General features: G+C 41.9%; 1 protein-coding gene across 1 annotated transcript in view; it reads left to right on the top strand.

Moving 5' to 3' along the window:
• The window catches only part of LOC147688566 (BOS complex subunit NOMO1-like), a 301,458-nt gene that overhangs the window by 86,526 nt on the left and 201,913 nt on the right, over positions 1-13,019 (top strand). The window contains exon 12 of the mRNA XM_086941434.1: positions 898-1,075. Within this exon, the coding sequence (XP_086797560.1) occupies positions 898-1,075 (178 nt within the window). The remainder of the gene's footprint in view (positions 1-897; positions 1,076-13,019) is intronic.

The raw sequence follows: 13,019 nt of genomic DNA, 5'->3' as shown, positions 1-13,019 counted from the left end.
GAATGTAAATCATGGCATATGTATTTGTAAAGAACAGGTTCATCCCTTGGGGCATCTTGGCACTGAAAGCCAAATGTTTGTTACCAAACTCAATAGTACTTATGTTATCGACCTCAGAAGGGCAATAGGCTGGGAGTACCCTCAGCAATTTAAAACTCACTATGAATGTTTCCCTGGTTGAAAGTGTTTGGTAGTTGCATGACTTTTGGCGTTCTAATTTCCAGGATGTTTGTTATGTCCTGGTGTCTCAGACCCAGCTGCACCAGAGTTTCTGTAGTGACATAGCTATTCTGTAACTGGTGAAGTATCCGGGACTAGTGGTAAATGGAATTGTTCACCAGCACTTTCCGGAGCAGTGGAATATCCACGTTCCCACTTTCGCCGGAACACCTGGAGTAATGGGGCAAAGTCCTGCTACCACTGCAAGGTAAACACTATGGCCTTGGGTCAATGACTGTCACATCACTAAGTTGGTTTAGCCACCCCATGACTAATCAGGCTGACCTTACTACTCTCCCAAAGGAAGTCTGCCCTACTCCTGCCTAACCCTCTCCCTAATCTGGTCCACCTTTCTCCAGTTTTTAGACCGCTCTGAGCAGATTTGTGGCAGTGACTCATGGCCTTGTTCAATTGCAAAATCACTGGGTATATTGTGTATTGAGGCTAGAATTCTGATGGAGGTTAGGTACAAGTTGATTTCCCGCTTTTTAATTCCGAGGTGGATAGTTTGGAACTAAAGCGGATCCTTCTGTTCCACATTTCAGCAGAACCTTATGCTCACCCTTAACCTGTAACATTCACCTACTTCTCAACATATTAGTGCTTTTTTTAAATGTATTTTGTAACAGTGAAGACCTGTGAAAACCAATATATTCACATTCTTATTTATAATTCTAGATTCAGTGTTTGTGGACAGATCTCAGTAACCCACTTTCCAGAAACCATCAAACAGATCAACAAATACAAAGTAACCCTAATACCTCATGACAAGGAAAGAACCTCTTCTCTTATAACTGAGACTGACTCTCTTGGTGCTTTTTGCTTTAAGGCAAAAATCGGTTCTTATGACATTCAGGTAAGAGAAAGCTAAAATCAGTTGTGTAGCAAAACAAGAATATGGTTGAAATCTAATTTTAATACATTACAGTTTGCTAATTTGTTTCCTGTATTTTCCCAAAGTCTGGATGTTTATCTGTATCCAATTTGAAATGATCAGTCCTGTAACGTTCTGCTTCACCTGGCTGGCTCTTCTTTTAGAACCTGGTTGGGAAACCTGTATTGAGCAAACTGGTCTGTTAAACTGCTGTAAAAGATTGGGTCGCTTTAAGAAGTTTGCAGCCTACCACCTCCCTTATTCATTCATGTGCCCAACCATTCTCCACGTGTAACTTTGCCCTTAAATGGTTATGCCAGTTTGTGTTTTTCCATAACAGTTGTGTTGGGAACTACTTTGAATTAGTTATCTCTTTTGATTTTACTTGAGTTTTGCTTGCTCCATCATGCAGGTTTATACAATACAACTTTATGGGCTGAATGCCAGTTTATATATAGAAACATGTATATGAGACATCCAGATGGTTTGAGTGTTGTTTCTTCATTATATATGTTTACGCGAGACAACTGGATGGATTGAGTGTCAGTTGCTACATAATAATTTTTTCTTTTAATACAAGGCACCCGGATGGGTTAACTGTCATTTGCTACCCTATATAGGTTTCCCCCAGACACTTGCATGATTTGAGTGTCGTTTGCTACATATTGTTTACACGAGACATAACGGTGGTGTCAGGTACCATTTGTTTCTTCATATAGGTTTTGAACAGGCACCTGAAGAGATTGTGTGTCATTTACTACATTACACATGTCTACACAAGACCTCTCTATTGGTTGAGCGTAATTTACTGTTTTATACAGGTTTATAAGGGGCACCCAGATGAATTGGGAGACATTTGCTACTGGTTCACACAAGACACTGTTGAGTGTTGTATACCACATAATGCAATATACAAGACATCTGGTTGGGTGGAGTGTTATTCGCTGCATTATACGTGTTTACATGAGCCACTGAGTGCCATTTAATAATCCAAGGGTTTATATACAAGTCTATTTCTTTTGGTAATGAAGGTGTATGGTGGGTGGCCAGCCCTGTCCTCTGATATGATCGTGGTTTCTTTGGACTGTGTCATAGTGTGCCTGCCCACAGTGTAGTATGTCTCATAGGAATAGGGTTGGAAAACCAAACAGTGTGTAAGTGAGGTATGTTTTGAAATGCAGTGTAGTGGCCAGGTTAAAGCTAGTTGAGTTTCTTGTGGTGTTTTCTCAGTTGAATTGGATTGCATGTGAGCAGCCTTTGGTAGCCACTGTGATTTCGAAGTGACATTGTTTCCCCTTAATTTTTCTCCCATTGCATAGGGCAATATTTTGTGATCCACATTTTCTTCACATATCAGACTATTCTTACCACGGATGCCAGTTTGAAAGGATTGGGTGCAGTTCTTTCTCAGGTGGTGAATGACGAACAAAAGACAGTTGTGTTTGCTTCGAGGGCTCTTAGGCAGGCTGAGGTGAATTATTCTTGTATTGAGAGGGAGGCGCTCAGTGTTTTTTGGGCAATTCAGCATTTTAAATTTTACTTATGGGGGATCCCTTTCCTGGTAAGAACTGACCATCGTCCTCTGGTTCAGGTTTTTTCGTGCAGACTTAGTGAACATTTGTCCCCTAGGATCAAGCGCTGGAGCGAGGGTCTGCAGGAATATAATTTCAAAGTCCAATATATACCTGGGTCGAACAATAAGTCTGCAGACTGTTTGTCCCGGTTGCCTATTGTGTGTGCTGAGGAAGAGGTTGAGGGTGTTGTGGATGTTGAGAAAAATGACAGTGTGTGTTGGGTGGTTGAGTCTTCTTTTACTTTGGATGAGTGGGTGGATGATGTGGGGAATGACAAAGTGTTGTCTGAGCTCAAGACTTGGATAAGTTCTGACTGGCCAGATTTCAAGTCTCTGAATGATGAGATGAAAACCTTTTGGGCTGTCAGAAATGAGATTTCTTTTGTGGATGGAAATGTGATGAGGGGTATGAGGGTAATTCCTCCTAGTGTCTTCAGATTGAAGATTGTCAACGCTGCCCATGAGGGTCATTTGGGAAGAAGTCTCACGAAGTCTAGGGTCAGAGAGAGGTATTGGTGGCCCAGGATGGACCACATGATTGAGGGGGTCGTCAGAGATTGTGTGTTGTGCGCAACCAATGATAAATCATATTCTACTAGTCGTCCGCCTTTGTCACCTGTTGCGGTTCCTGAAGCAGTGTGGACGAAGTTGGGGTTGGAGATAATGGGACCTTTTGAGTTGTTGCCCTCCAGTGAACGTTATGTCATTTTGCTTGTTGATTACACTTCCAAATGGGTGTTCACTGAATGTACTTCTTCTGTCTGTGCTAAGACTGTTATTGAATTTCTTAAGAAAATATTTGCTTTGGAGGGTGTGCCTAGATTTTTGATTACAGATAATGGCGTCCAATTTGTTTCTTGTGAAATGGGTAAGTTTCTAAAAGATTGTGATGTGGTGCACCAGAAGACTGCGTTATATTCGCCTCAAGCGAATGGTCTGGCTGAAAGGATGAATCGCCTTGTGAAAAGTTGTGTTCAGCGTGCTTTGGATTACAGAGTTTCTCTCAAGGCTGTCTTGAGGGATACTCTATGGGCACATCGTACTGCACCTAATGCTGTGACTCTTACTTCACCTTTTGAGGCATTGAGGGGGAGGAAAGCAGTTTTGAAATTGAATCCTTTTTGGTTGCCTGCTGGTCAGGGTTTGGAGATTTCCAACGAAACCAAGAGGGATAGAATTTTGGACCACCAGTACAAGTATAAGTCAAGATATGACTCAAAAATGTTGGTGAAGAGGAAGAAGTGGAATGTTGGGGACAGGGTTTTGATCAAAAATCCTAGACACACTTGCAAGGGGAAGTCTACCTTCATGGGTCCTTTCACCATTGTTTCTATTAGTAGAAATGTGGTGCGGGTAAATAATGGTGGAGTTTGGAGTATGTCTAAACTTGTTAAGTGTTCCCGGAGTCATCCTGATTTTGGTAATGCTTGGGCGGTGGTAACTGGTGATATGACTTCTGGTGTTTGTCCTAGAGGTCTGTCCAGCAGAGAACATTGTTTGCCTAACAGGTTTAATGATTTTGTCATGACTTGATTGTTTGTTAATTTTCTTTTGCTTGTGAAGCTTGTCCAACAGAGTACAACTTCACAGAGTACAACTTTACCGGACAAGCTTAATGCTTCTGCCAAGACTTGAATTGATGGTTTTTTTTGTTCTTATTTCTGTTGTGTTTTTTCTTTCCTTATTTGAATTGTTTGGGGGGAGGATGTGTCATACTCTAATTCATGTTGCTGTTTCTTTATGGAACCTTGTGGGTGTCTATGATGCATTGGAATGGCATGTAGAGTCAGTTGGAAGCTGGGAGCTAGCTGGCTGGACGTTGGTGCTGTTACTGAAGTTTTGAAGAATAAACTACAACCTATCTACATTTTGGAGTGTTCTTCTTTTTAACATGTGCCCTGCCTGCCAGACTATTCAGAATGCTAGGAATACTGGCCATGACTGCATGGAATGTGCAGGGGTTGAGCTTGTTAAAAAGAAATGTTTAAAAATTAAACAAAACTTGTCATTCCTTCCAGTATTTTCTGAGGCCCTGGTTAATCTTTTAGATTTTCTTGGCACATAACCAGTCAAAATTCTCCCCAAGCAAAAAACTCAGAAAAGATGGAGTCTTTTTCAAGAGATACTCCCCTCGTACCAGGAGCGACATCTAAATCAACCCAGTACATACCTTGATTTGTGGGCACACTTCTGTGATCTAAATTATTGATTCACTTGAACCATCTTCTGAATACAACCTTTAGGCACCCTGTAATTGTCAACCCGAGTTAGGATTTAATGTATCTTTCTCACCAGAAAGGCAACAAACTCCTATCTCTGTGAATTCAACTGCTCAAGGACAGTTCAAGAGACTTGTGACTTCTAATAGACAGAAATAAAAATATTTATTTCAGGAGTTTTGTGTGCATTTGGGCACTCTGTAGTAGGAGTCTGCTTGGACACGAGAAAAGGAAATGAGGAAAATGTTGAATACATGAGGATAGGTAAATCGTCTGTTAAGGTGTAAAAGTGCAAAGCTCTTTGGTGTTTCCTGGTCTGCTGTTGGGGTGGAAAGTGGTAGGATATAATATAATTGTGGCAAGGGAGAGGCCAATCCGACCTTGCAATTTGTCTGTGGTCGGAGTCCATATGCATCAACCTTACTTGGTTGTAATCTCATGCCCTTAATTCAATTCTATGCTTCTTTAAAGGTTGGGCTTCTTTATGATTCGGGGAGGAACTCTGGGCCATGTTTTTGTCTTGTCAACGTATTTGTAGGGACCTGGGTGGGCAGCAGTGAGGGACTTGTTACTGCAGGTATTTAAGCCCTTGCGCAAGAAAGCCATGCACGTAGTGCACAGACCTTCATCTTAATTGTGGATGCCGCAGAAAGCTAGCTCCAACTTGGTCCGTTTCACATTAATTTCCAGGTGGGTCAACAGCCACGGGTGCTTGCATAACCCATTTTATAATACAGATCGAGCCAACACCTCAGAGCTATCCAGCTGCAACTACCAGAGGTCCTCAACAGCAGGCAGAAATACATTTTCATTCACTCCTCTACAGGAAAGATTTGCACCATAACTCCTGTTCGTGAGCCTACATTCATCCTTCTGTATTCCTGAAAAATGGAGGTTAGTATTTGAGGAGCAGTCATGATTTGAACCTCCTACACTATTGGGTCCCAAAAGGTTAGGGAGACAGCCAAGAGCAAACTATTCCTCCCCTAATTTTCTGAAGGTTCTCCCTTCACAACTACCATCCCCTTACCCACAGCCTCAGTCTCCCAGTGCCTTTGTGAGTCTCCTCACTGATCCAGACCCCAGGTTTCCCATACCACCATCAAGATGCATACTGTGAGCCCTTAGTGCCCTGGGAAGTGGACGTCCTTAGGAATCCAACAATGTAAATTTCACTAATAAATCCGATCCAGACCTTTACCCTACTGAGCATTCCCGATCTGATGACATCAAGCGTATCCTGTGGTAATTCAGTGGGCTACACACCATCACAAGTTGAAGATGCACATCGTCCAAGTCAAGGATGATTTCCTCTTAGAGACTCTCTCAAAGACTGAGAGATTGGTACAATACCTTCTATGCTCACGGACATGCTGAAATCGGCAACTGATTTTCATGAGCCAATGGAGACCAGAGTTGTCATACCAATGGTGTTGAAGAAATGTAAACCTGCTCCAGATGACCCAGTGTTCATCAGAGTTCAAGTTATGTTATGTTATGTTACAAAACATTTATATCGCGCACGGATACTCAAGTGTCCCGGCACGGTTGGTGAACATAACAGCAAAGCATCAAAGATTAGGTGGCTTGATTAAAAAGAAAAGTCTTCAACTGGTTCTTAAATAGCATAGTATCCTGAATGTTACGCAGTTCCAGAGGGAGGGAATTCCAGGCCTCCGCTGCTTTAACACAGAGAGAACTGCCCCGTAGGCGGACCCTGCAGAAACGGGGGACAACTGCTAGGCGCTGAATAGCAGAACGAAGACTTCTGCGTGGCACGTAGAAGGCAAAACTCCTGCGGAGGTAGACCAGGCCTAATCCATGCAAGGCTCTATGAACCAGAGTAAGGACCTTAAATTGGACTGGATGGACAACAGTGAGTCAGCGCTGGTCCCGTAGATGCTGTTTCATACTTGATCTCCCAGTGATTTGCAGTAGAACTAATGCTGCTGCATTCTGTATTGTTTGTAATTTTTTTATCCGATACCCTGGAAGCCCAATGTACAAGCTGTTGGCATAATCAATGCGGGACAATATGAGAGTCACCATTTCCCTAGCCGGCCTAGGCAGCAAAGGGAAAAACTTTCTGAGTTATTTTAAAATACCAAAACACGCCCCCGCAAGTCTTTTTGTCTGCATGGTAAACCTAAGGTCCTCCTCAAACCAGATTCCCAGATTTTTTCACACTGTTGTCAGATGAATTAGGCCGGGGGTACTCTGAGGGCCACAGAGTCTCCCTAAAGAAAGGAGAAAAAGGTCCATAGAGAAGGACCTCGGACTTGTCCTTGTTACACTTCAACTGCGCCCTAGTTTGCAACGGCTCATTAGTTATACACAGCACATACACAAGTCTCAGCTGAGGCCACAGGCAATGCGCCTGTGCCAAATAAAGTAAGTGAATAGATGCTGCTAGTGCAAGTGTGGCAATAGGGGCTGCTTTACATTGGCGCATTGCAAGTTCTGAAGGCCTGCTCCATTACTATGACGGACACCACTGGGAGGAAATGAAAGACCTCATCAAACTTGTCCCTAAGGCACCTAGAAAGAGAGGAGCTGACGGCGAAGGGAAATTCGCATCTAATGGAAACATTAGATGTGCCGTGTACACGATAGCCACTGCCTCTGCCTTAATTCTAGTAACCTCCACGGATGCCACATTGGCTCCAAATCTCTGGTTTCTTGCCCAAGGTGCAAGAGCGCTTCTTAATATACCTTTTGATGTGGAGCATCTCTTAGGCCCTCAGGCTAGTGATATGCTAAAAGAAAGAAAAAAAAAGGACACAGACCTGGCCGAGTCGATGGGGTCTCTTTCAGTCTACCAACCCAGATGCAGAGCCACGGCCTCCGCATCCACCTAAAGGCAGTGCTATCAGGGCCAGTCCGTTCAGGATACACAGCCTCCCAAAGTCTTCTCACAAGGTGGAAATGGAGGTAATAGCCACGGGAAGGGTGAGGTGGCTCCAACTCGGTCACCTCAGCCTCAATTTAGTGACTCTGCTGTCAGTCCCTTAACCCACCTGGATCATACAACACCTGTTGGTGGAAAGCTGAGTTTTTTTGTCCTCCAGTGAGAGGTGATAGGGTGCTGTCTGATTTATGGCAGGTGTAGCATCTGGAGATCAACACCTCACCACCAAACATTCTGCTATAATGTCAAGTCCTCAGCCCAGACCATTTCCAGGTGATCCAGTCGGAGGTGCAGGTGGTTAGCCAAATAGGCCATCAAGCTGATGAGCTCACACCGACGTAGCAAAGCTATGTTGTACCCCTCTACTTTGAACCACTACATTCTGTCCGATGTCTTTCAAATGACCACTGTGTAGTACGTCATTGCAGTGCTTCGTCAAGAGGCTTCATGGTGGCACTGGACTCAGAAAAACACCTACTTCTGCATCCCTATTTTCTGGTCCACCACCTGTACCGTTGCTCAGTAGTTATTGGACAGATTTACCAGATCAGTGTTTTTTCATTGCAGGTCACTACAACACCAAGCGTTTTCTCAAAGTTACTAGTGGTGGTGTCTGCGTATCTGCACAGGAAAACCATTCACGTCTTTCCACATCTAGGCTGGCTGATCAGAAGCAGACAGCTAATATGTTGTTACTTCAAAAGTTTACTCCACAAACGTTTGTCCACTCCTGCATGTGTAAACACATAGACACTTGTACAGAGACTTGTTGTCTCTGTACAACACATCATCTTCTACCTGTTGCACTTCTAGACAGCAGGGTTAGCGTACACTTCCATCTGTCTACATTTGTCTGCTGTAGCCCTATACATGCAGAACAGGGAACATATGTCTCGTTTCAAAATTCCTGTTTTTGAAGCTTTCATGGATGGCCTCAAAAAAATTATACCCCCAAAACAGCCCAACTCCTTCTAGAACAATAATGTAATTCTTACACGGTTCACAAGTCCATCCTTGGAACCACTATTCTTCTGTGAAGTGCAGTTTTTGACATGGAAGGTATCTTTGATAGAAATCACCTCCTCAGATGCATCAGTGAGTTGCAGGCTTTAGCCATGGAAGAACCACTGACTCAGGTTCACAGAAACACGATGGTCCGTAGAACCAATTTCAAGTTCCTGCCAAAGATAGTCTCTCTTTTTCATATTAACTGAACTATCATGCTGTCCATCTTCTTCCCGCATCAAAAGGGTTTACACACAATAGATGTTAAAGAGATGTTGATTCATTACATCAACTGGACCGAGTCCTTCCGTAAAACAAATCAACTTTATGTAGCCTTTGCCCAACCTCACTTGAGACACCCCATCACCGGGATTGCAAGATGGATTGTTAAATGCATACAGACTTGCAATGCTAACTCTAATCGCACTATCTGCGCTGCCTAAAACGCATTTCACGTGCAAAAAAGGGAGCTTATATGCCACTCCTAGGTAATCTCCCTTTGGCAGTTATCTGTAAAACCGCCACTTGACCAGCTTCCTACATGTTCATAAAAAACTACTCTGAAGACATTCAAGGCTATCAACAGGCTGTAGTTGGCCAAACTCGGTGAATATTTTCCCAAACATCTGCATCATCTGCTCACTAGCCACTGCTTTGGGAAGAGAGACTGTGTTAAAGTTTTTGCAGAGCATGTGTATCTAGAGCCACACATTTTACAAACAGAAAACATTACTTACCTTGTAACCATCCGTCTGTAGTTTGCAGCGCTGTTGGTTCACATTCGCCCTCCCTCCTCCTTGCAAGTCAGCGATTATCTCAGATGTCTTTCTCTTTTACCACTTACATTTCCTAATGCTCAGCACACTTGTCTAAAACTCTCCACTTTAATTACTCACCCGCTTAGTTGAAAACAATCAGAGGTGGAGTTTATGTCCTGGTGTATTGTGGCCTTAGGGAGGAGTCGGAATAAGACTTAAACTTTAAAGAAAAACAAAGTCTCAAATGTCTGGCAGGAGTATGCAGAGCATGAGACTCTGGAACACAACACGTGACAAGCAGATGGTTACAAGGCAAGTAACTTTTTCCTTCCGCAGTATGTTTGGAACAATGTAAGAAATTAGATTTTTTGACCGCAAAACACAATTTTGCTCTAGCAATATATCAATTTCTTTTAGTGCAAGACTGCGGAAGTGATGTCAACATATCTCAGTACCATTTCTACCAATCTTATTAATTTAGCTTCATCCTTTCGCTACTCTCTGCTTTTGCAAAGCTAATGTGGCTAGGTAAATTTGGAAGTTGGAAACTCTGGCCATTTAAAAATCAACTATTTTGCCCTTCTTGCTGCACTATTGGAACTTGAGTGGAAACCACATGCTCACCAAAGCTCACGTGGTGGTAGCTATACAAAATCGGGGCTGAAAATATTCTGTAGATATACAGGCCTTATACCTTTAAATCTCTGTTTAACAAGATAACACATTTCATTACCGATTCAGTTTCCTTCCATTTGATCTTATTTCAGCCCCAGCAAAGTTAATCAAATTGGTGTTGGTAAACCGGCTTCTAAGACTTTATACCGTAACTGGCTATGCCAGGTCCTTAGGAGTTTTGTTACATTTTGCCCCCAAACATGTTTTAGGGCTTAGTCTCTTAATCCTACAAAGGACATTGGGTACTAGACAGTATCATTTAGTATTTACATTAACCTCTGGTATCTGAGGTCTCATAGTTACAAATGTGTTTTGTTTGGGTTGCCATGGTCCCCTTTGTTTACTTGTCGTCTTGGGATAATAAAGTTTAAACAGTCATGGCTTACCCTAGGTTGTGGTTGTTGGTTTGGAACTCAGAAACCGTATGCTCCAGTAGTTACACACCTTACAATCATTGTGAAGTCAGAGCTCTGAATTATAGAAATAATATCCTTCACTTTGGTATGATACACATTAGCTGCCATCTCACTCCTGCTAACCCATGCGCACCACCTCAGGAATATCAGAACAGGATGTAACACCTCCTGTGGCCTTGCATATATCAAGACCACTGGACTAAAAACGCAGGTTCAGCATGAAAAGTTAAAGTTCAGGATAGCACAGCTATCCGCATAGACGTTTGTCACTATAATTTTCCATAAGCAAAGCTAACTCCAGCCTTATTCTGTTATACTTTCTGGTCAAAGCTATCCTTTACTCTGCAACTGCCAAAGCATTTTGTGGTTTAGAAAGATTATTAGTCATTAAGAAAGCTATGTATCGAATTTCTACGAAAGTTGCAATGTCTGAACTTTTCATGCATTCAAGGACTGAACTTCACCAGATAGTTAATAGAGCCATGTAGTTGTATCTGTTTTCTCATTGAAATCTGTATACGGATAATCTGCTCAGAAGACTCCAAACCTCGATCAAGGCAGACCAAGGCCAATCTTCTTTTGGGTTGTACATTCCATAATCTTATGCCTCAGATATCTTTGACTAAACAATGTTCAGGGATTTATTGGAATGCCTATTTCCTTTATTTGCAGACCTGCATTGTGACAGGCTAGAAATCCCTTAAAAAAATATCAGTAGTGCTGTAAAAGCTATCTTCCTAGCTCTTTAATCCTTTCTCCCATTTACTACACTGTTTATCCTCCGAAACATTCTGCAGCAGGATTTCCGCTTTCGTGGCCAGCTGATAGTGAACTGTAGGATTGTACCATACATCACACCATTTCTTTTCCACCACCCTACCATCAATGAACCTTCTATGTACAAGTAGACATATTATTAGTTATTGTTATGTTTTACGCCCCATCAGTAAAAGCTCTCTACTTTAGTCTATTGGTGTATTTTCATGCCTTCTTCTTTTCCTCCGTTATATCACTTTGACAGCAGATAGAGCACCAAATATCTCCAGTTTTGGTCATGGTTCAGAGAAGTTTAAAGATTGCTTGGGGCAAATTTATATTGAAATGATAAGTACATAAAATCTTTATCCATTTACAATAACGCTACTTAGGTCCTGGAAAAATCACTTTAAAACACTGATTCTGATTAATCCTTCTCTGGCTCACCAGTTTTGGTTTCAAAGCATCTCCTGTAAATATAAATAGTTTCTGAACCTTCTAAGGCGCCCCTATTTGCTCATTGACAGAGATCAACTATTTTCCCTCTCATAGCCAATTTTGAAGGCTTAAATTTGAACGGTAAGGGTATTCTCATACGAATATATCTGGTGAAATATGACGATTATTTGTGTTGCCTGCAAATATTCCACAAGCAAATAATAAACAAGCAAATGGCTGATATTCTGCCATTTGTTATAGGGAAACTGATAGTTATATGAAAAAGACTAAATAATTCTCAAAAGTTCGATTGATTATCGGTTTGTCCTGCATGGTTGCTTGACCCCTGGCATCAATGCACCCATGACAGATATCGCCTGATGGATTGCAGCTCGATTTCTAAATCTTATTTAGTGGAGTTCCTTTAATGGACAGATTTTGAACTGCATTAAAGCCTTTCAGAGGCAATACAGATTCCTGAAATATCTTTGAAATGTGAAGGGCATTCAGGCTAGCCACTTCACCTGCATTTTGCAGGCATAACTCCTAAGATTTGCTCAAGTTTTAGATTGCATTTGATACTTTTTCAGTTATTTCTTCACTCAATGCATGGTCTAGAATGCAGCCTCTGCTCCTCTGAAATTTAAAGTCTGTAAAATATGTTCCACTAAGATACAAAGATGAGGAAGGAAAAAGATCTAAATAAATAGTACATTATTTTAATGAACATTCTGTTAGTCCTTGCTCGCCCACCTTCGCAGCATCCACGCAGTCATACCCATGGCATATGCCATATGCTGCTTCTTGGTTTGTTAAAAAAAAAGAAAAAAACACACCTTGGCAAATGGGTTTGATTGTTCAAGATTAAATGTATGTGTAGGTAGCAGTGCCTTCGACTGACGTGCACATAGATGGGCAGATGGGACAAACCTCACCATTTTCAAAGCTGTTTCGGACTGCCTTGTAGAAAGCAGATTTCGCAAGCAAGTTAAATGAGGGTGCGCAAGATGCGGAAGTGTTTATATTACCCTAAATTCAATATTTTATTTTACATAGATATGTTCAGATCTTACCACATAAATCCTACTACATGGCTCATGTTGAAAAACAAAAGTTGGGTCTACTGGAAAGGTAGTTATACCTGCGTTTTTATTCTGAATAAAATAGTATCACAAAAT

The sequence above is a fragment of the Lissotriton vulgaris genome, chromosome 10, assembly GCF_964263255.1.
Source record: "Lissotriton vulgaris chromosome 10, aLisVul1.2, whole genome shotgun sequence".
In the NCBI taxonomy this organism is placed as follows: domain Eukaryota; kingdom Metazoa; phylum Chordata; class Amphibia; order Caudata; family Salamandridae; genus Lissotriton; species Lissotriton vulgaris.
This window is presented reverse-complemented; position numbering and strand designations above follow the sequence as displayed.